The sequence below is a fragment of the Pseudophryne corroboree genome, chromosome 6, assembly GCF_028390025.1.
Source record: "Pseudophryne corroboree isolate aPseCor3 chromosome 6, aPseCor3.hap2, whole genome shotgun sequence".
Classification (NCBI taxonomy): domain Eukaryota; kingdom Metazoa; phylum Chordata; class Amphibia; order Anura; family Myobatrachidae; genus Pseudophryne; species Pseudophryne corroboree.
The window spans coordinates 543,717,902-543,741,367 of NC_086449.1; the positions used below are offsets into that span (position 1 = coordinate 543,717,902).

Genomic DNA, 23,466 nt, shown 5'->3' on the forward strand with positions numbered 1-23,466 from the left:
GGGTGTTTCTTCTGCGGTGGCTGCAGAGTGCTCATCTATTAAAGGGCCGCAGATTCGGCATTCAGGACTGGGTCCTGGTGACCACGGATGCCAGCCTGAGAGGCTGGGGAGCAGTCACACAGGGAAAAAATTTCCAGGGAGTGTGATATAGTCTGGAGACTTCTCTCCACATAAATATACTGGAGCTAAGGGCAATTTACAATGCTCTAAGCTTAGCAAGACCTCTGCTTCAAGGTCAGCCGGTATTGATCCAGTGGGACAACATCACGGCAGTCGCCCACGTAAACAGACAGGGCGGCACAAGAAGCAGGAGGGCAATGGCAGAAACTGCAAGGATTCTTCGCTGGGCGGAAAATCATGTGATAACACTGTCAGCAGTGTTCATTCCGGGAGTGGACAACTGGGAAGCAGACTTCCTCAGCAGGCACGACCTCCACCCGGGAGAGTGGGGACTTCATCGGGAAGTCTTCCACATGATTGTGAACCGTTGGGAAAGACCAAAGGTGGACATGATGGCGTCCCGCCTGAACAAAAAACTGGACAGGTATTGCGCCAGGTCAAGAGACCCTCAGGCAATAGCTGTGGACGTTCTGGTAACACCGTGGGTGTACCAGTCGGTGTATGTGTTCCCTCCTCTGCTTCTCATACCCAAGGTACTGAGAATTATAAGACGTAGAGGAGTAAGAACTATACTCGTGGCTCCGGATTGGCCAAGAAGGACTTGGTACCCGGAACTTCAAGAAATGCTCACAGAGGACTCATGGCCTCTGCCGCTAAGTAGGGACTTGCTTCAGCAAGTACCATGTCTGTTCCAACATTCCTACCCTGGTCAAAGCCAGGAAGGAGGTGACCGCACAACATTATCACCACATGTGGCGAAAATATGTTGCGGGGTGTGAGGCCAGGAAGGCCCCACGAAGAAATTTCAACTCGGTCGATTCCTGCATTTCCTGCAAACAGGAGTGTCTATGGGCCTCAAATTGGGGTCCATTAAGGTTCAAATTTCGGCCCTGTCAATTTTCTTCCAGAAAAAATTGGCTTCAGTTCCTGAAGTCCAGAAGTTTGTCAAGGGAGTACTGCATATACAACCCCCTTTTGTGCCTCCAGTGGCACTGTGGGATCTCAACGTAGTTCTGGGATTCCTCAAATCACATTGGTTTAAACCGCTCAAATCTGTGGATTTGAAATATCTCACATGGAAAGTGACCATGCTGTTGGCCCTGGCCTCGGCCAGGCGAGTGTCAGAATTGGCGGCTTTGTCTCACAAAGCCCATATCTGATTGTCCATTCGGACAGGGCAGAGCTGCGGACTCGTCCCCAGTTTCTCCCTAAGGTGGTGTCAGCGTTTCACCTGCACCAGCTTATTGTGGTACCTGCGGCTACTAGGGACTTGGAGGACTCCAAGTTGCTAGATGTTGTCAGGGTCCTGAAAATATAGGTTTCCAGGACGGCTGGAGTCAGGAAAACTGACTTGCTGTTATCCTGTAGGCACCCAAAAAACTGGGTGCTCTTGCTTCTAAGCAGACGATTGCTAGTTGGATGTGTAGTACAATTCAGCTTGCACATTCTGTGGCAGGCCTGCCACAGCCAAAATATGTAAATGCCCATTCCACAAGGAAGGTGGGCTCATCTTGGGCGGCTGCCCGAGGGGTCTCTGCTTTACAACTTTGCCGAGCTGCTACTTGGTCAGGGGCACACCCTGGCTGAGGGGGACCTGGAGTTCTCTCATTCGGTGCTGCAGAGTCATCCGCACTCTCCCGCCCGTTTGGGAGCTTTGGTATAATCCCCATGGTCCTGACGGAGTCCCCAGCATCCACTTAGGACGTCAGAGAAAATAAGAATTTACTTACCGATAATTCTATTTCTCGTAGTCCGTAGTGGATGCTGGGCGCCCATCCCAAGTGCGGATTGTCTGCAATACTTGTACATAGTTCTTGTTACAAAAATCGGGTTATTATTGTTGTGAGCCATCTTTTCAGAGGCTCCGCTGTTATCATGCTGTTAACTGGGTTCAGATCACAGGTTGTACAGTGTGATTGGTGTGGCTGGTATGAGTCTTACCCGGGATTCAAAATCCTTCCTTATTGTGTACGCTCGTCCGGGCACAGTATCCTAACTGAGGCTTGGAGGAGGGTCATAGGGGGAGGAGCCAGTGCACACCACCTGATCCTAAAGCTTTTACTTTTGTGCCCCGTCTCCTGCGGAGCCGCTATTCCCCATGGTCCTGACGGAGTCCCCAGCATCCACTACGGACTACGAGAAATAGAATTATCGGTAAGTAAATTCTTATTTTTTTTCCCATCATCCTTAGGTTCATATATGGGATGGTGGACAGTGTTATGCTGGCCATACAGTGGGATGACTCACATTAGATGCGAGCTATCACACATGTCAGTGTGCCTGATTCTGATCAGGTCTGAATTAGGCCCGATATCTCAAACCATATGTCTGCTACGTGTTTAAGTGTATTTCCTCATACAATTTTTCTTTCTCCAGGATAACAATCTACTCTGTCCAGGAAGTGAGCACATACTAGGCTTTTCAGACTGTAATCTTTCTGGAAAACCTCTGCCATGTGGTGACTTGATATTTAATGGACATCATCATTGGGTTTTTCAACAATTTTTAGTGGCATTAGCTAATACTAATTATGTATGTGTGTTACAGGTAGTAGTAGTTGAGAAATCCCATTGTCCTGTGTCCACCATGAAATACTTGAGGAATGGATTTTTGTGCCTACCAATAAATCTCTTCCTTGGCTGGATACTGTAACTGGGAGACACCAGTTTTTTTCCACACTATAGCATTGTTATGGGTTAAAATATTTTGTTCTGTAAACTTTTTTCTTATTCTATTCCTAAATATGCTTTGATCAGAATAAAGAGCCTATGTCAGATTTCCAACACAAGGCACCCTAACGGTCCGTGTTTTAAGTATATCCATGCTTGGCCACAGGTGACTTATGTAGTACCTCAGTCAATTTGATTTTACCATCTGTGCTGAGCCATGGAAATCTTTAAAACCTGGACAGTTAGAGTGCCTTAAGAACCAGGTTTGGGAACCTATGGACTAAAGGGGCCCATACATCAGCAATCGATTCTGATAATTTGCAGACGATTGTGCAAATAAATCTGCAATGTATGGGTTCACAGATGGCAGATTTCGACCATAAATCAATTGGGATTGTTAAATCAGGTTTTTCAACATGTTTAATTTCACAGATCAGTTGGGATTGTACTGTAGATTGCTAGTGTATGGGCAACGATCTGCAGACTGTTTCTAGTAAACTGATGAGTCTTTCAGGATTGGCAGATCTGTTTAACTGAAAATGATCTGCAAATCATTGAAAAATATCTGTAATGTATGGGGGAAGTCAGATGGATTGTCAAGACCATAAATCTGGGGGGAAAAAACTCAGGATCTGTGAAACAATAAATTGTGATTGCAGATGTATGGGCACCTTAAGGTCATGTCTGGATGTATGGACTGAAGAAGGAGGAGGCTTTTTTCCATTGGTGTGTGATCTAGGCCTATGGCCCTCATTCCGAGTTGTTCGCTCGCTAGCTGCTTTTAGCAGCATTGCACATGCTAGGCCGCCGCCCTCTGGGAGTGTATCTTCGCTTAGCAGAATTGCTACTGAATAATTATTTGCAGTTTCTGAGTAGCTCCGGACCTACTCACAGATTGCGATCAGCTTTAGTTCCTGGTTTGACATCACAAACACGCCCTGCGTTCGGCCAGCCACTCCCCCGTTTCTCCAGACACTCCCGCGTTTTTCCCTGACACGCCTGCGTTTTTTTGCAAATGCAGGGAAAACGCTGAGTTACCACCCAGAAACGCCCCTTTCCTGTCAATCAATCTCCGATCAGCAGTGCGACTGAAAAGCGCCGCAGAATCCACAGCAAATCTGCTAAGTTTTTAGTTAAATAACTTAGCGCATGAGCCCTGCCTTGCACATGCGCAGTTTGCAACAAATCGCAGCATAGCGAAAATCGGCAACGAGCGAACAACTCGGAATGAGCCCCTATATTTGGTGTCTTGTGTTCCTCAGTGAAATTAACCCATCTATGTATTATTATTATTATTATTATTATTATCTGGTTGCATAGAGATAAACATGATATCTAAATTTGAATACACATTTCTCAATAAGTTATAAAATGTATATGTGAACAGATGTTATGCATTTTATAGAAATAAGGACTGACATATTAAATGCTGGTTTTAAATCTAATCTGTTAAAACTTTTCACTTGGAGGTCTGAAATACTGTTTTTCATGTTCTTAGGGCTATTTAATTTAATACAAAAAATTGTTTCAGACATGTGGGCCATCTCCTTGAATGTATTGTATTATTTTCCAGGCTTTAAGTAAAGCTCTTCTTGCGCTAAGGGCAGAAATGACAGCTCATGCTGAACAGCAGATTATTTCTGTTGCTGCACAGAAGGAGGAAAATCTTAACGTTCAGCAGATCGTTGACCGACAGACCAAAGATTTAAAGGTGGGAATGGTCACTCTTTTTTTGCATATATTTTATTCAATATTTTATTATTTTACATATACATTGATTGGGCAAGCATGAAAACTGTTTGTTTGTTTGTTTGTTTGTTTGTTTTCTTAAAGCATTGATTGTGAACTAGATACTTTGAGCTTCCAAATGAACAATGGTGGTAGTTATGGGTTATAGATTGCGGTCACAGAAGCTTGGGCAATTTATATTTACTGGCAAAACATTGAGCTTCTCCCCCTTTAAACCCTATTTCTCTAACCTCCTAGTGGATGCTGGGGACTCCGTAAGGACCATGGGGAATAGACGGGCTCCGCAGGAGACTGAGCACTCTAAAGAAAGATTAGGTACTATCTGGTGTGCACTGGCTCCTCCCTCTATGCCCCTCCTCCAGACCTCAGTTAGAATCTGTGCCCGGCCAGAGCTGGGTGCTCCTAGTGGGCTCTCCTGAGCCTGCTAGTAAAAGAAAGTATTTGTTAGGTTTTTTATTTTCAGTGAGCTTCTGCTGGCAACAGACTCACTGCTACGAGGACGGAGCTTTTGTAATTGTATGTCTCGGGCAGAGTTCTGTTGTAGTCCGTGACGTATACCGGTTGTCATGGGGATAGAGTCCGTCTCCCCTCCAATCATATGTTATGTACAGGGTCATGTGATCGATGCTCCGTATAACGCATCGTATGCTATATTAGATATATTTCTAATCTGTGACCCGCATAGAATGTTACGGAGAATATAACCTCCCTTTCCTAAACATATATATTCCCACATGATCAGAGCTAATAGATACATAATACATTCATCTTTTGGTCTTATTAGCAAAATGGTTGTAAATTAGTTATTATGATGGGAATAAAACATAGAAAGAGTTTCATTTCATAGAACAATCGTATCTGAGCAGTCAGTATAAAGAATTATCAATGGTGTAAACCAAAATGCGAATGCTTCATATGATTTTAATATCTTTATATACAGGTATCTCAATGAATACATATTCATTAGGGAATTGGTTTATTTTTACTTTTGCTTCCAGAACATGGGGGGGGGGGGGGGGAGGTGACAAAGGAAGGGGGGGGGGGGGGAGGTGACAAAGGAAGGGGGGGGGGGGTGCGAAGACTTGAGGGGCACGAATTGAGGAGATGATGGCAGAGAATCATGAAATTAAATATATGTCAGATGGGTATCTTAGATCACACAATTGAGCTCTACCGACTCATTTAGGCCTGCCGGAAAGATACTATTCATTTTAAGCATCCAGAATACTTCTTTTTTGCATAGGGTCTTATATCGGTCTCCCCCTCTTATTGTCTTATTAATAAATTCTAAACCTGTCACCTTCAAACATTTGGGATTTCCTTTATGGAAATCCACATAGGCCCTCATTCCGAGTTGTTCGCTCGGTATTTTTCATCGCATCGCAATGAAAATCCGCTTAGTACGCATGCGCAATGTTCGCACTGCGACTGCGCCAAGTAACTTTGCTATGTAGAAAGTAATTTTACTCACGGCTTTTTCATCGCTCCGGCGATCGTAATGTGATTGACAGGAAATGGGTGTTACTGGGCGGAAACACGGCGTTTCAGGGGCGTGTGGCTGAAAACGCTACCGTTTCCGGAAAAAACGCAGGAGTGGCCGGAGAAACGGTGGGAGTGCCTGGGCGAACGCTGGGTGTGTTTGTGACGTCAACCAGGAACGACAAGCACTGAACTGATCGCACAGGCAGAGTAAGTCTGAAGCTACTCCAAAACTGCTACGAGGTTTGTGATCGCAATATTGCGATTACTTCGGTCGCACTTTTAAGAAGCTAAGATACACTCCCAGTAGGCGGCGGCTTAGCGTGTGTAACTCTGCTACATTCGCATTGCGACCGATCAACTCGGAATGAGGGCCATAGTGTTTTGATACACTATGTGTTAGCACTTTTTTTAGAATATTTCTGCGGTGTTCAAGAAATCTTACTTTTAAAGGGCGTGTAGTTCTGCCGATATATTTTAAATTGCATCCGCAGGTCAGCATATAGATTACATAAGATGTATTGCAATTTATATATGTTTTTATCTCATATGATTTTTCTTTCTCATCTATGTTAACCATTGTGGTACGGTCAGTTATGAAATTGCAGGTTAGACATCTATTCCTGCCACATTTAAAAAACCCTTTGGTTTTATTTCCTAGTTTTGTGAGCCAGTCTGTTTTTTCTATATCTCTTTTAGGGTCTTTTTTCTCCTCAATTCTTTTAAGGTGGCTAGGGGCCAACATATTTTTAAGAGATTTATTTTTTCGGAAGATAAAGTTTGGTACCTTCGGGAGAATGTTTACTAGTATATTATCTTGTTTGAGTATGTTATAGTTTTTTGATATAATTTCTCTTACTTCTGCATGACAGTTATTATAGGTTGAGATAAATGATATGTCTGAGAGCAAATTCTCCTCTATAGTATTTTTATTTTTATTGTTAGAATTATCTTTAAGTGGATTCAGGAGTTGATCTCTTTCAATATTTTTTACTTCATTTAATGCTTTTTTTAATATATGACTCGGATATCCTCTATCTGTAAAGGAATCTATCATAGTTTTTGCTTGAGAATCAAAAGAGGTCATGGTAGAACAATTTCTTTTGATACGTAGTAGTTGGCTCTTAGGGATACCTTTTTTCCATGATAAATGGTGTGCACTGTTAAAGTGTAGGTAGGCTTGTTCTGGAAGCAAAAGTAAAAGTAAAAATAAACCAATTCCCTAATGAATATGTATTCATTGAGATATCTGTATATAAAGATATTAAAATCATATGAAGCATTCGCATTTTGGTTTACACCATTGATAATTCTTTATACTGATTGCTCAGATACGATTGTTCTATGAAATGAAACTCTTTCTATGTTTTATTCCCATCATAATAACTAATTTACAACCATTTTGCTAATAAGACCAAAAGATGAATGTATTATGTATCTATTAGCTCTGATCATGTGGGAATATATATGTTTAGGAAAGGGAGGTTATATTCTCCGTAACATTCTATGCGGGTCACAGATTAGAAATATATCTAATATAGCATACGATGCGTTATACGGAGCATCGATCACATGACCCTGTACATACCATATGATTGGAGGGGAGACGGACTCTATCCCCATGACAACTGGTATACGTCACGGACTACAACAGAACTCTGCCCGAGACATACAATTACAAAAGCTCCGTCCTCTGAGTGACGAATGCGGGCCATAAGCCGGAAACCGGAAGTCCGCGTTCGTCATAAGCCGGAAGTCCGCGTGCGTTCCAGCACGAGCGGACTGCTTTAAACACAGTTTCCTAACTAATAAAGTAATAAAGCTTATGAATTATATCTAACTTCCTTCATTGCCTTGAGTCTATCCATATAAAATGAGGTTTTTATTAATTTTTAAACATGTGATGAGATGAATTGTTCTATCAGCTGTAACGATTTGAGTAATTAACTTAGGTATAAATCACACTGCCAGCAAGGATCAAGTCACCTTTGATAAAACAGCAGGTAGCTGTGAAACGCGTCAGGTGTGAGCCTGTGTCACCTTCATTGGATATCTACCATCACTTGGATCCCTAAGGACTCCGAAAAATAGCGCTATTTACACCCAAATCCACTAACAAGGACCGAACTTCAAGACTACCACGCATTACTGGTGAGGACTTCCCCGTTGTACTGCCAAACCACTGGGACAGCTATTCCTCCAGCGTTGTCTTTAATACAAAATTCGGCCCGGGGACTGTGCTACAACCCCAGGATAAGGGACATTTGAATGTGCGGATCCTACAGGGACACTCCATCAAGCAGCAAATGAACTACAATCCATGTATGGTGACTATAAATTCATCAGTGCAGTGAGATATTTATTTTATATGTTTTTATGTGTTTTTATATTGCATAATATTAAATAATACTGTATATTATTTTTACAATTCATCTCAGTCAGCGCTGTCTTATTTTTGTTTGGTTGATCTTGTTTGTGTAATGTTATAGGCGTGACTACCCTATATAGACAGCTGCTAAACATTTATAAATTGGAGCCACAGCTTGAGCGCCCCTTCCAAATTAATTTGGTTATTCCTATTCTTGCTCACTGCTACGAGGGACTGAGGGGAGAGAAGCAAACCTACCTGTCTACAGCTAGGTTGCGCTTCTTAAGCTACTGGACACCATTAGCTCCAGAGGGTTCGAACACCGGCATCTGTCCTCGATCGTCCGTTCCCGGAGCCGCGCCGCCGTCCCCCTCGCAGAGCCAGAAGAACAGAAGCTTGAAGACGGCGAAAACGGCGGCTGAAGACTCCTGTCTTCATTTAAGGTAGCGCACAGCACCGCAGCTGTGCGCCATTGCTCCCAGCACATTTTCACACTCCGGTCACTGTAGGGTGCAGGGCGCTGGGGGGGGGGGGGGGGCGCCCTGGGCAGCAATTGAAGTACCTTTTTGGCATAACATACATATATACAGTCAGGCACTGTATATATGTAAAAACCCCCGCCATTTTTTTCACACAGAAGCGGGACAGAAGCCCGCTGCTGAGGGGGCGGGGCCTTCTTCCTCAGCACACCAGCGCCATTTTCTCTTCACAGCTCCGATGGAAGGACGCTCCCCAGGCTCTCCCCTGCAGTATCCAGGTACAAGAAGGGTAAAAAAGAGAGGGGGGGCACATAAATTTAGGCGCAAAAGACATAAAATCGGCAGCTATTGGGTAATCACTTATTATAGTGAATATCCCTGGGTTATATAGCGCTGTGGTGTGTGCTGGCATACTCTCTCTCTGTCTCCCCAAAGGCCTTTGTGGGGTCCTGTCCTCAGTCAGAGCATTCCCTGTGTGTGTGCTGTGTGTTAGTACGGCTGTGTCGACATGTTTGATGAGGAGGGTTACGTGGAGGCGGAGCAAGTGGGGATAAATGTGGTGTCGCCGCCGTCGGGGCCGACACCTGATTGGATGGATATGTGGAAGGTCTTAAAGGATAATGTAAGCTCCTTACATAAAAGGTTTGATGACGCTGCAGCCTTGGGATAGCCGGGGTCTCAACCCGGGCCTGCCCAGGCGACTCAGAGGCCGTCAGGGTCTCATAAATGCCCACTATCTCAGATGGTTGACACAGATGCCGACACGGAGTCCGACTCCAGTGTCGACGATGATGAGGCACAATTACAGCCTAAGATGACCAAGGCCATCCGCTACATGATTATTGCAATGAAAGATGTATTGCACATTTCAGAGGTTAACCCTGTCCCTGACAAGAGGGTGTATATGTTTGGGGAGAAAAAGCAGGACTTTTCCCCCGTCACATGAATTAAATGAGTTATGTGAAGCGTGGAGTTCCCCTGATAAGAAAGTGGTGATTTCCAAAAAAATTACTGCTGGCGTACACTTTCCCGCCAACGGACAGGTTACGTTGGGAATCCTCCCCTAGGGTAGACAAGGCGCTGACACGCTTATCTAAGAAGGTGGCCCTGCCGTCTCAGGATACGGCCGCCCTAAAGGATCCTGCGGATAGGAAGCAGGAAGCTATCTTGAAGTCAGTGTATACACACTCTGGTACTCTACTGAGACCAGCTATTGCTTCAGCCTGGATGTGTAGCGCTATAGCAGCATGGACAGATACTCTGTCAGAGGACATAGATGCCCTGGACAGGGATACTGTCTTGCTAACCCTGGGCCATATAAAAGACGCCTTATATATGCGGGATGCCCAGAGGGACATTTGCCTGCTGGGCTCTAGAATTAATGCAATGTCCATTTCTGCCAGAACTTTCTTGCCTCAGTTTTCCTCACAGCCTAAGAAAGCACCGTATTATCAAATGCAGTCCTTTCGTTCTCAGAGAAGCAAGAAGGTCAGGGTGCATCCTTTCTTGCCAGAGGTATGGGTAGAGGAAAGAAGCTGCACCATGCAGCTAGTTCCCAGGAACAGAAGTCCTCCCCGGCTTCTACTAAGTCCACCGCATGACGCTGGGGCTCCACAGGCGGAGCCAGGAGCGGTGGAGGCGCGTATCCGAAAATTCAGCAACCAGTGGGTTCGCTCACAGGTGGATCCTTGGGCTATACAAATTGTATCTCAGGGATACAAGCTGGAGTTCGTAGTGACTCCCCCTCACCGTTACCTAAAATCAGCCTTGCCAGCTTCCCCCACGGAAAGGGAGGTAGTCCTGGCGGCAATTCACAAGCTGTACCTCCAGCAAGTGATGATAATGGTCCCCCTCCTTCAACAGGGAAGGGGTTACTATTCCACACTGTTTGTGGTACCGAAACCGGACGGTTCGGTAAGACCCATTCTGAATTTAAAATCCTTGAACATTTATATGAAAAAATTCAAGTTCAAAATGGAATCGCTCAGAGCGGTCATTGCAAGCCTGGAAGAGGGGGATTTTATGGTATCTCTGGACATCAAGGAGGCTTACTTGCATGTCCCCATTTATCCACCTCACCAGGAGTACCTCAGGTTTGTGGTACAGGACTGTCATTACCAATTCCAGATGTTGCCGTTTGGTCTGTCCACGGCACCGAGAGTATTTACCAAGGTAATTGCCGAAATGATGGTACTCCTTCGGAAGCAAGGAGTTACGGTTATCCCGTACTTGGACGATCTCCTCATAAGGGGCGAAGTCCAGGGAGCAGTTGTTGATCAGCGTAGCACACTCTCAGGAAGTGTTGCAACAGCACGGCTGGATTCTGAATATTCCAAAGTCGCAGCTGATTCCTACGACGCGTCTGCCCTTCCTGGGTATGATTCTGGACACAGAACAGAAGAAGGTGTTCTCCCGGAGGAGAAGGCCCAGGAGTTAGTGACTCTGGTCAGGGACCTCCTAAAACCAAAACAGGTGTCGGTGCATCACTGCACGCGAGTCCTGGGAAAGATGGTGGCCTCATACGAAGCCATTCCCTTCGGCAGATTCCATGCGAGGATCTTTCAGTGGGATCTGTTGGACAAGTGGTCCGGATCGCATCTTCAGATGCATCGGCTGATCACCCTGTCCATGAGGGCCAGGGTGTCTCTTCTGTGGTGGCTGCAGAGTGCTCATCTTCTCGAGTGCCGCAGGTTCGGCATACAGGACTGGGTCCTGGTGACCACGGATGCAAGCCTCCGTGGATGGGGGGCAGTCACTCAGGGAAGAAACTTCCAAGGGCTGTGGTCAAGTCAGGAGACTTGTCTGCACATAAATATACTGGAACTAAGGGCCATATACAACGCCCTGAGTCAAGCGGAGCCCCTGCTTCGAGACCAACCAGTGCTGATTCAGTCAGACAACATCACGGCGGTCGCCCATGTAAACCGCCAGGGCGGCACAAGAATCAGGGTGGCGATGGCAGAAGCCACAAAGATTCTTCGTTGGGCGGAGATTCACGTACAAGCACTGTCAGCAGTGTTCATTCCGGGAGTGGACAACAGGGAAGCAGACTTCCTCAGCAGACACGACCTCCACCCGGGAGAGTGGGGACTTCATCAAGAAGTCTTCACACAGATTGCAAATCGATGGGAACTGCCACAGGTGGACATGATGGCGTCCCGCCTCAACAAAAAGCTAAAAAGATATTGCGCCAGGTCAAGGGACCCTCAGGCGATAGCTGTGGGTGCGCTAGTGACACCCTAGGTGTTCCAGTGGGTATATGTGTTCCCTCCTCTTCCTCTCATAACCAAGGTACTGAGAATAGTAAGAAAAAGAGGAGTGAGAACAATACTCATCGTTCCAGATTGGCCAAGAAGGACTTGGTACCCAGAACTACAAGAGATGATCACAGAGGACCCATGGCCTCTGCCTCTCAGACAGGACCTGTTGCAACAGGGGCCCTGTCTGTTCCAAGACTTACTGCGGCTGCGTTTGACGGCATGGCGGTTGAACGCCGGATCCTAACGGAGGAGGGCATCCCAGATGAAGTGATTCCTACGCTGATAAAAGCTAGGAAGGATGTAACAGCTAAGCATTATCACCGTATATGGCGAAGATATGTTGCTTGGTGTGAGGCCAGGATGGCCCCTACAGAGGAATTCCAGCTGGGTCGATTTCTGCACTTCCTACAGTCAGGTGTGACTATGGACCTGAAATTAGGGTCCATAAAGGTCCAGATTTCGTCCCTATCCGTTCTCTTTCAAAAAGAACTGGCTTCACTGCCTGAGGTTCAGACGTTTGTAAAGGTAGTGCTGCATATTCAGCCCCCTTTTGTGCCACCAGTGGCACCTTGGGATCTTAACGTTGTGTTGGATTTCCTGAAATCCCACTGGTTTGAACTACTTAAGACCGTGGAACTAAAGTATCTCACGTGGAAAGTGGTCATGCTGTTGGCCTTCGCATCGGCGAGGCGTGTATCAGAATTGGCGGCTTTGTCATGTAAAAGCCCTTATTTGATCTTCCATATGGACAGGGCAGAATTGCGGACTCGTCCCCAATTTCTCCCAAAGGTGGTATCATCGTTTCATTTGAACCAACCTATTGTGGTCCCTGCGGCTACTCGGGACTTGGAGGACTCCAAGTTGCTGGACGTAGTCCGGGCTTTGCAAATATATGTTTCCAGAACGGCTGGAGTCGGGAAGACTGACTCGCTGTTTATTCTGTATGCACCCAATAAGCTGGGTGCTCTTGCTTCAAAGCAAACTATTGCTCGCTGGATCTGTAGCACGATTCAGCTGGCTCATTCTGCGGCTGGACTGCCGCACCCTAAATCTGTAAAAGCCCATTCCACGAGGAAAGTGGGCTCTTCTTTGGCGGCTGCCCGAGGGGTCTCGGCTTTACAGCTTTGCCGAGTGGCTACTTGGCCGGGTTCAAACACTTTTGCAAAGTTCTACAAGTTTGATACCCTGGCTGAGGAGGACCTTGTGTTTGCTCATTTGGTGCTGCAGAGTCATCCGCACTCTCCCGCCCGTTTGGGAGCTTTGGTATAATCCCCATGGTCCTTACGGAGTCCCCAGCATCCACTAGGACGTTAGAGAAAATAAGAATTTACTCACCGGTAATTCTATTTCTCGTAGTCCGTAGTGGATGCTGGGCGCCTGTCCCAAGTGCGGACTTTCTGCAATACGTGTATATAGTTATTGCTTAATAAAGGGTTATTGTTATGAGCCATCCGTTGAGTGATGCTCAGTTGTTGTTCATACTGTTAACTGGGTAAGGTTATCACGAGTTGTATGGTGTGATTGGTGTGGCTGGTATGAGTCTTACCCTGGATTCCAAAATCCTTTCCTTGTAATGTCAGCTCTTCCGGGCACAGTTTCCCTAACTGAGGTCTGGAGGAGGGGCATAGAGGGAGGAGCCAGTGCACACCAGATAGTACCTAATCTTTCTTTAGAGTGCCCAGTCTCCTGCGGAGCCCGTCTATTCCCCATGGTCCTTACGGAGTCCCCAGCATCCACTACGGACTACGAGAAATAGAATTACCGGTGAGTAAATTCTTATTTGTTCATTTAAGTCCGTTTCTTATAGTGCCCACATGCTTTATGGCTTCAAATATCAGCTATTCTTAATTTAGTGTTACTTTAACATTATTTTATTGTAATTGAATGTGTCTCATCAGCACTTGTCCTGCCAGTGCACCAGACTGCCCCATGCATCGAATTCCAGCCATTGCAGCAGCTTTCATCCCCGTGCTGGAAAACTAGGGAAGCAAAATTCTTCAAGAGACTCGCTCTGGGGCATAGTCCTTTTTCTCTTACATCCTAGTGGATACTGGGGTTCTGTACTTTAGTACCATGAGGTATAGATCGGGTCCACTGGAGTCTGGCACTTTAAAACCTTTAGTGTGTGTACTGTATGTGTGTGCTGGCTCCTCCCCTCTATGCCCCTCCTACCAGACTGTTTAGAAAAATGTGCCCAAGGAGCCGGGTGCATTTCTCTGGAGCTCCAGAGAGTTTCCTTTAATTTTTGTTTTAGTTTATTGTTTTCAGGTAGCCCTGGTTGGCAACCAGGCTACCTGCTTTGTGGGACTTAGAGGGGGGCCCGAACCAACCTTCTGAGGGTTAATGGTTTGTAATCCAAGCTGACAGGACACTGAGCTCCTGAGGTACTGATCACACATAGTTAGTATGTGTGCCCACACCAGCAGCCACAGTGATCGCAAAAACGCGCTATAGCGCGTTTTTTACCCGATTTTGAAGCCCCTGGACTCAATTTTCTAAAGTGGGAGGGTCCCCAGGGACGCGCTCCTCACCAGCCAATCCCCAGCGGTATTTGTATGATTGATTAATGCTGCCCCCCCCGCTGCATGGTATAAACACAGGAAGTGGAGCCATTCCCCTCCTCTTTGGCGCCTCTCCTGCACCACACAAGTGCTCGCGGCGGGTGAGTGAAGCTGGTGATGGCTGGGCTAAGTTGCTCGATGCTGAGTGTCAGGGGAGTTGATGGCGATGGCAAAGTGAAAGGGACCGTGATGCATGTAAATACAAGCTGGGCTTGCTGAGGGGGTTCCCGAGGTATCGTCTGGGGCGGGTGACAGGCACCACGGTCGCTGCGCTTGCTGTGAGCCGGGGTTTATGTGGTTTCTCTGGGGGAAGGGGGCTGGCTATGTGGAGGTGGCTGTTTTTACTAGGAGGACTGCTGCAGGGAGAGCTGCGATGGTGAGTGCTCACTACCGTATAACCGCCGGCTGTGAACGCAGGGGCTGGGTCCGGCATCACACAACTCCCTGGTAAAGTGTACACGGCTATCTGCCGGGGAGTACGTCTGTGTGACAGTCGGGTCGCGGCGTACTGCAGGGGGAGATTACATAGCAGCGGCCACGACGCGTGTAAAAGAAGTTGCGGGGACCCGTGAGGCATCTCTGGTGGGAGGGGGGCTCGGGCAGTGGCCATTGCTGCTGTGGTGACTGTTTTCCTGCAGTGACCAGCACTAGGGGTTCCCGCTGGGGGGGTTAGGGATTGTGGATGCCTGTAGCCTGGGAATGCCGCTGGAGGGGGTCCCGCATGGGGATGGTGATTGTGGTTGTTCCGTCTGTGACCTCCACTGGGGGCTTGCTGCAGGGGGGAATGGACAGTCAGTGCACCGGCTCCTATTGGGAAATGGTCATTGTGGCTGTGGATGTGACTCAGTACTAAATGCTGCTTGTTTACCAGCTCCGAGTGGGGCGGTTCAGTGTGGTGGCTGCTTAGTGCTACATGTGTTGGGCAGGTGCATGATGCAAACGCTGATGCAAGGTGGGGGCGGGGTCTGAGAATGCTGGGCATGTGACTGTAATTGGATAAGAGGAGTGTCAGTCTCAGCACAGCCACTGGGGTGCGATCAATGTTTATGTGCTGTTCAGCCTGTAATTTATGTGAGACTACTAGCCTCAGCCTGGCAGCATAAACTTCTGCAAGATTCACTGTGCAGTCTCAGCCTGCAGCATTGCACCATGGTCCCCCTAGCTAGCAGCAGGATAATTATTTGGGTTTCAAAATGACATTAACTGATGTAGTATTTTATTATTTTTATTGTATTGAATTATTTTATTTTATATAAATGTCAGAAGGGAGACTTGTTTTAGTGGATTACACTTTATAACCGTGACAGTCTCTGATTTGGCCTCATAGCACTACCACCATACCTCAACATGACCCAGTCTCCAGGAGGGATACCTCTGTTCAAGGGCTTTTCATTTAGGATTGCTCTCATCTATGCTGAAACACCTTTGTTAATCAATTAACCTGTTCAAAACAGATGAGGGCAATTCTAAATAAGAGGGAAGTCCTGGAACTTAGGAGCGTTATGTCATTCTTCACCGGCACAGTGTAATTTTTTTAAATAATTGCCTGTTGCAATGTGTATAATGTGTTTTACCTGGTGCAATGTGTATAATGTGCTTTACCTGGTGCAATGTGTATAACTTGTTCTGCCTGGTGCAATGTGTATAACTTGCTCTACCTGGTGCAATTTGTATAACGTGCTCTACCTGGTGCAATGTGTATAATGTGCTCTGCCTGGTGCAATGTGTATAACTTGCTCTGCCTGGCGCAAAGTGTATAGTGTGTTCTGCCTGGTGCAAAGTGCATAGCGTGCTCTATCTGGCGCAATATGTATAACGTACTCTACCTGGCGCAGTGTGTATAGGAGATTCTACCTGGCGCAGTGTGTATAGGAGGTTCTACCTGGTGCAATGTGTATAAGCGGCACTACTATGTTGTGTAATGTGAATGGGCACTATTATGTGGCCATGCACCTTCCCCACGAAGCTACGCCCCTAAAATTTAGCAACGCACCTTTGGTGCGCACTGTCCATTCTTCCGGATATAGGAGGGGGAGCACCAATTCACTTTCTGCTGAAGGCACCAAAATGTCTAGTTACAGCTCTAGTACATGGTGTCCGGTATGCTACACAGCCCAGCAGCATTGTCACCCCATCCTCACTCTTGCAGCACTTTTGTAGTGTCCAAATCAACTCTGTTTTTATATTTGAATAATTTAATAAGATTAATAAGAACCTACTTTCCAATGGGACCCAGAGAAGGACAGGTAGGACCCCATTTTTTGAAAGTGAGGGGTCCCTGGGACCCACTTTTTTTCCGGCTTAGCGCGATCACTGAGCCAGCCGCCACCCTCTAACAGATGCTGAAGTTCCAGGTGCAGTGACTGTTACACCGGGGCCCGGTTGGCGGGTCCCCGGGGCAGTTTTGGCGGCAATTCGAGTGGCGGTCACGGGCCACGAGCTGTGGTGCCCGCCGCGGGCAAACTGGCTCAGGGCAGATGCCCTGCAGTGCTCACGGTCACTAAAGGCTTTGTGTTTACTGTTGTACATATTCTAATGTTTTAATAACATGGCCAGTATAATCTATGAATCGGGGACCGCGCGCCATTACGGGGTCGGGGCTTCCCAAAGCGGGAAGGTGCCATTTCCTGCTGCTGCGGATCATCCAGGCTGCATGAATGCTGCTCCTCCATTGACCCACGCTGCTACAAGACCCTGTACTGGTACCAGGGGGTCATAGAGAGGGGAGCACTCCAGCGGTGACGCTGCTGCACTCCTATCAAGCCATACACATATTTTACACATTGTACTGCTGTGTTCCGTGTGCTGGTGTCCACTCCTCAGTGTCACTCTAGGGGCTTTCTAGGGTCTGTGTGGAGGTGTTGGTCAGTGGGCTGTGCTGTATTACAGTTCTGTAAGATGTCTTTTGACATGGTAATGTGTGCTACTTGTAACTCAACACCGTCTTCAGCGGGGTCACTCATGTGTGAACAATGCTCCTTATCTCCACATGGACACAGTTCACAGGCATCTGGCTGGTTGGACAATTTTAAATGCATGATTCAGAATGTCAGTTCAGAATTAGCTGCAGCTAAAAAGGTGAGTCAGGTGTTGAAACAGTCTATTGATTCTATGGCAAAAGCAGCAGATTCCAGAAAGGCTTCTCAGCCCCCTCTGGTGGTTTTTCACATAAACACTCACTGCCACAGGTGCTCCAGTTTGATTCTTTTTTTGATCAGCCTGATGTGGCTGATGATAAGATAGATGAGGACAGCTCTCTATCCCAAGGGGTGGAGGCCCTCATTTTTGTGGTTAGAGAAGTTCTTCCCATCCCAGTTCAGGAGTCAGAACCAGATGAGGAGTTGTACTTTAATGTTAGACCAAAGTCCTCACCCACTTTTCCTGTGTCTAAAGAGTTAAACTTCGCAGCCAGGAAAGCATGGTTGAACCCTGATATGAAATTTAAAATTCCTCAGAGGTTTTTAACTACTTTTCCTCTGCCCGCTGAGGACAGGAAGGTCTGGGAAAACTCCCCGTCGGTCGACACGTCTGTGTCCAGACTGTCTAAGAAAATGGTACTGCGGTACCACGGGCTATATCCCTGAAAGAACCTGCTGACCATAAAATTGAGTCCACTCTCATGGCAATTTATACGGCAGCGGGTGTAGCACAGCGCCCCACAATAGTTTGTGGGTGGATTTCCAGAGCAATGGTAAAGCGGTCCAATTCTGTTATTGATGGTTTAGACTCTGCCCCGGGATGAGGTCATTACTCTGCTACAACACATACAGGATACTGCTAATTGTATGAGCGAGGCTATAAAGGATTTGTGTAAGATAAATGGCCGCACTACTGCTATGGCTGTTTCGGCACACAGAGCTTTATGGTTACGTCAATGGTCAGCGGACGCTGATTCCAAAAAGATTGTAGAAAATCTTCGCTTTACAGGTGATGCCTTGTTTGGGAACGAATTAAATAAATGTATCTCCCAGGCCACGGCGGGTAAGTCTACTTATCTGCCGTCGGCTGCGCCACCTGCTAGACGTACTTACACAGGACCCTTTTTGCAGTCCTTTCGTGTGGCGAGGTTTAGAGGTAGGGGCCGGGGTGTCTCCACCACTCTGAGAGGATCTCGTGGTAAGTCCCATAAACCTGCAACTGCTGCCTTCCTGGACCAGACCACCGGATCCACTGCCGCGAAGCCTTCTGCGTGACGGTTGGCACCAGCGGCAGGGCGATTTTCAAGTGGGTGCTCGCCTTTAACACTGCTGGGATCCTTGGTAGAGGGCACTCATTTCCTAAGGTTACTGGCTGGAATTTCAAACACTTCCTCCTCACAGATTTTTCAAATCGGGCTTACCAGTTTTGCCCGCAGCAAAAGTTACCTTGCAAGAGGCCAGTCAAAAATTTTTGCAGACAGGGGTGGTGGTTTCTGTACCTCCTCCCTTCCACAACAGTGGTTTTCACTCCAGTCTTTTTGTCGTTCCAAAACCGGACGGTTCGGTGCGACCCATCTTAAACCTGAAGTCTCTAAACCCATATCTACGGGTGGTCAAATTCAAGATGGAATCCTTGCGGGCAGTGGTCTCCGGTCTGGAAGAGGGGTAATTCCTGGTATCCATAGATTATTAAGGATGCTTACCTACACATCCCTATGTGGCCCCCTCATCAGGCTTACCTCAGGTTCGCCATCTTGGATGACCATTTCCAGTGCCAGGCCTTGCCCTTTGGCCTGTCCACAGCTCCGAGGGTCTTCACCAAAGTCATGGCGGAGTTGATGTTGCAACTGTGCATACTGGGAGTCAACATAGTCCCCTACTTGGACGATCTCCTGTTAAAAGCTATGTCCAGTTAGCGTCTATTGCACAGCATAGATCTGACGACTCGCCTGCTTATGGATCATGCATGGATCGTAAACTTCCAGAAGTCTCACCTGGAACCGACCCAACATCTTCACTTCCTGGGAATGATACTGGATACAGTGTCTCAAAAAGTGTTTCTTCCGATGGACAAGGCCTTGGCTGTCCAGGTTATGGTCCGCTCAGTGCTCCGCCCTCGCAAGGTTTCCATTCATCTTTGCATACGCTTGCTGGGCAAGATGGTTGCTGCTTACAAGGTAATCCAATATGGCAGATTTCATGCCCGGCCATTTCAGCTGAATCTGCTGGACAAATGGTCAGGGTCTCACTTTCACATGCATCAGGATGTGACCTTATCTCTCAAAGCCTGGATTTCACTGCAAGTTCCTCACCTGATTGAAGGCAGGAATTTCAATACCCACTCATGGATTCTACTCACAACGGATGCCAGCCTCTGGGGTTGTGGGGCCGTGACCCAAGGGGTCCAGTTCCAGGGGAGATGGTCAGTTCAGGAATCGGCTTTGCCGATAAAACGTCCTGGAACTCAGGGCAATTTACAGTGCTCTGCTGCAAGCTTCCCATCTCCTGTGGGATCGGCCGATCGAGGTTCAGTCGCACAATGCCACAGCAGTGGTGTACATAAACCGACAAGGGGGAACAAGAAGCAGAGCGCCGATGCGAGAAGTGTCAAAAATCCTCCTCTGGGCGGAGGCCAGCGCAAGGGCCTACCAGCCATATTCATTCCAGGAGTGGACAACTGGGAAGCGGACTTCCTCAGCAGACACGACCTCCATCCGTGGGAATGAGGCCTACATCCCCAAGTGTTTCAACTGCTAATCCACCGGTGGTGATGTCCGCAGATATATCTGATGTCTTCTTGTATCAACAGGAAGCTATGCCGATACTGTTCCAGAACGAGGGATCCATAGGCTGTAGCAGTGGATGTGCTGACGACGCCATGGGGGTACCAGTTTGTGCATTTGTTTACTCTTCTACCGCTAATCCCAAGGGTTCTAAAAACACTAAGAAGGGAAAGCGTTCAAGCAATTCTAATTGCCCCGGATTGGCCTCGACGGGCATGGTACTTGGACCTCCTAACCATGGCTCTGGAAGATCCCTGGCCTCTACCGCTCCAAAAAGATCTTCAACAAGGTCTGTTTGTCTATCCAGACTTACAGCGGCTACGTTTGACAGCTTGGAGGTTGAGAGGGAGATTCTAGCAAGAAAAGGTCTTCCCTCCCGGGTTGTTTCCACCATGTTCTAAGCCGGGAAGATGGTAACGTCAAAACATTATCATCGTATCTGGAAGAAGTATGTTTCCTGGTGCAAAAGTAGAAAGGTGTCTCCCATGGAGTTTAATATTTGGTCATTTTCTACATTTCCTACTATCGGGAGTGGATATGGGCCTATGCTTAGGCTCCCTCAAAGTCTAGACTTTGGCGCTTTCTATTTTTTTCCAGAAACAACTTGCCATGTTGCTGGAAGTACAAACCTTTCTAAAAGGAGTTCTTCATCTGCAACCGCCCTTTGTACCTCCCACAGCCCCGTAGGATCTCAATGTGGTTTTGTCCTTTCCTCAATCGGACTGGATTGAACCCTTGCGTAGGGTGGAGTTAAAATTTCTCACCTGGAAGACGGTGATGTTATTGGCATTGGCGTCTGCAAGACGTGTCTCTGAATTGGGGGTCTTATCCTGTAAGAGCCCTTCTTTGATTTTTCATGAAGACAGGGTGGAACTCAGGACCCGTCCTCAGTTTTTGGCAAAAATGGTTTCCGCTTTTCATGTCAATAAACCCATTTTGGTTCTGGTGTTGTCTGACGCTTCCATTGGGCCAGAGTCCTTAGATGTGGTGAGGGCTCTGAATGTGTCAAGAGGACGGCTCGTCATCGAAAATCTGATTCGCTGTTTGTCCTTTAGGATGCCACAAAGATTGGTCGCCCGGCTTCTAAGCAATCATTTGCTTGGTGGCTCAGATTGACCATTCAACAAGTCTATACTTCGGCAGCTCTGCCTCTTCCTGGGCGTCTGCCCGGGGTGTCTCGGCCTTACAGTTGTGCCGAGCTGCTACTTGGTCTGGTTCGAACACTATTGTGAAATTCTGTTGGTTCGACACCTTGGCCACGGATGACCTTCAGTTTGGTCAGGTGGTTTTACAGGGGTCTCAGCACTCTCCCACCCGTTTGGGAGCTTTGGGACTTCCCCATGGTACTAAAGTACAGAACCCCAGTATCCACTAGGACGTAAGAGAAAATAGGAATTTAATACCTACCGGTATTTCCTTTTCTCGTGCTCCGTGGTGGATACTGGGTGCCCGCCTCAGTTGCGGTCCCTTTATGTGGTTGGGATAGCTGTGCTATCCTGGTTTGGTTGGTGTTGCTATCCTCTGTTCTGGTTAGCGCCCTCCTTTTGGTTATGGTTGTGTGTTGGTTTTTTGCCTCACCGCTGTTGTATTTATTCCTTCTCTTGTGGTATGTCTGTCTCCTCAGGCACAGTTTTCCTAGACTGAGGGGCAGATGTATTAACCTGGAGAAGGCATAAGGAAGTGATAAACCAGTGATATGTGCAAGGTGATAAAGACACCAGCCAATCAGATACTAACTGTTAATTTACATATTGGAGCTGATTGGCTGGTGCCTTTATCACCTTGCACATATCACTGGTTTATCACTTCCTCCAGGTTAATACATCTGCCCCCATGTCTGGTAGAAGGGGCATATAGAGGAGGAGACAGCACACACATACACACACTAAAGGTTTTAAAGTGCCAGGCTCCAGTGGACCCGATCTATACCCCATGGTACTAAAGTACAGAACCCCAGTATCCACTACGGACTACGAAAAAAGGAATTACCGGTAGGTATTAATTTCCTATTTTGCTCTAGGACAACCAAGGAAAAGATCTATCAAATCTTCTAAAGAGGAAAAGTCTAGGTGTTGCTTATAACAGACAATCAGATTCTACAGATGTGTCTTCATACACCTAGCTTGTGTATGCCATGAGGGGCAAATAAGTCACACTGAGCAGTGTAGCATATTTTTGCAGTGCAACAAAATCACTTCATAATTCTGCACTGATTGATTTGATATGCAACACTTGTATATCTGTGTGCGACTGAGTCAGAATCTGTATACAAAGCACAATGGAACTTAGCGTGAAAAAAAAGCCATGACCACTGCATTTTAACACTTCCTATACCGAATCAGACTCAGTCGCACGCAGATGTACAAGTTTTGCATATGAAGTTAATCAGTACAGTCTCGTGAAACTGTTTTGGTGCATCGTATTGCGATTCAGACTCACTTTAATGAAAAAGATGATCTGTGCAAGCAGAGTCCCACTGGACTTGGCTCACTGAGAACAGATGCTTGGCACAACTGCAACAATAGTGTATTTGGACATATCTGAAGCGATGATTTATGTCGGGGGGTTCTCAAACTAAAGAATAATACCCCTTACACACATTACACCACAGTAGATGCCCTTATACACATTACACCACAGTAGAGCTCCTGGTACTCATTATGCCAGGTAGTGCCCACATTACACCAGGTAGAGCCCCCGTCAAACATTACGCCGGGTAGAGCCCACATTATGCTGAATAGAGCTGCTGCAGGTGGTGGTGGTGTGTGGGTGGCAGGGAGAGGCAGTGGGTGGCAGAGGATTACAGGGAGAGGCAGTAAGAGACTGGGGAGGCAGTGGATAACGGGGAGCTAGTGGGTGACGAGGAGGCAGAGGGTGACGGGGAAACTGGGAGTAAGGAGGCCAATCCCGGGCATTTTTTTAATCTCTGGATTGAAAAATGCTCAATCCCGGGATCCCAGGATTGCAGTAGGGAGCAGGGAGAGTATATGTGGAGGGCAGCAAGGGAGGGTGGGTGTAGGGAGCATGTAAGGAGCAGGAAGGGAAGGTGGGTGTAGGGAGCAGCGGGAGAGTGGGTGTAG

The 23,466-nt window shown here is 47.1% G+C and overlaps 1 protein-coding gene across 1 annotated transcript in view; it reads left to right on the plus strand.

The window, feature by feature from the left end:
- CEP290 (centrosomal protein 290) overlaps positions 1–23,466 on the plus strand; it is a 497,171-nt gene that overhangs the window by 337,085 nt on the left and 136,620 nt on the right. The window contains exon 38 of the mRNA XM_063927658.1: positions 4,363–4,500. Coding sequence (XP_063783728.1) covers positions 4,363–4,500 — 138 coding nt within the window. The remainder of the gene's footprint in view (positions 1–4,362; positions 4,501–23,466) is intronic.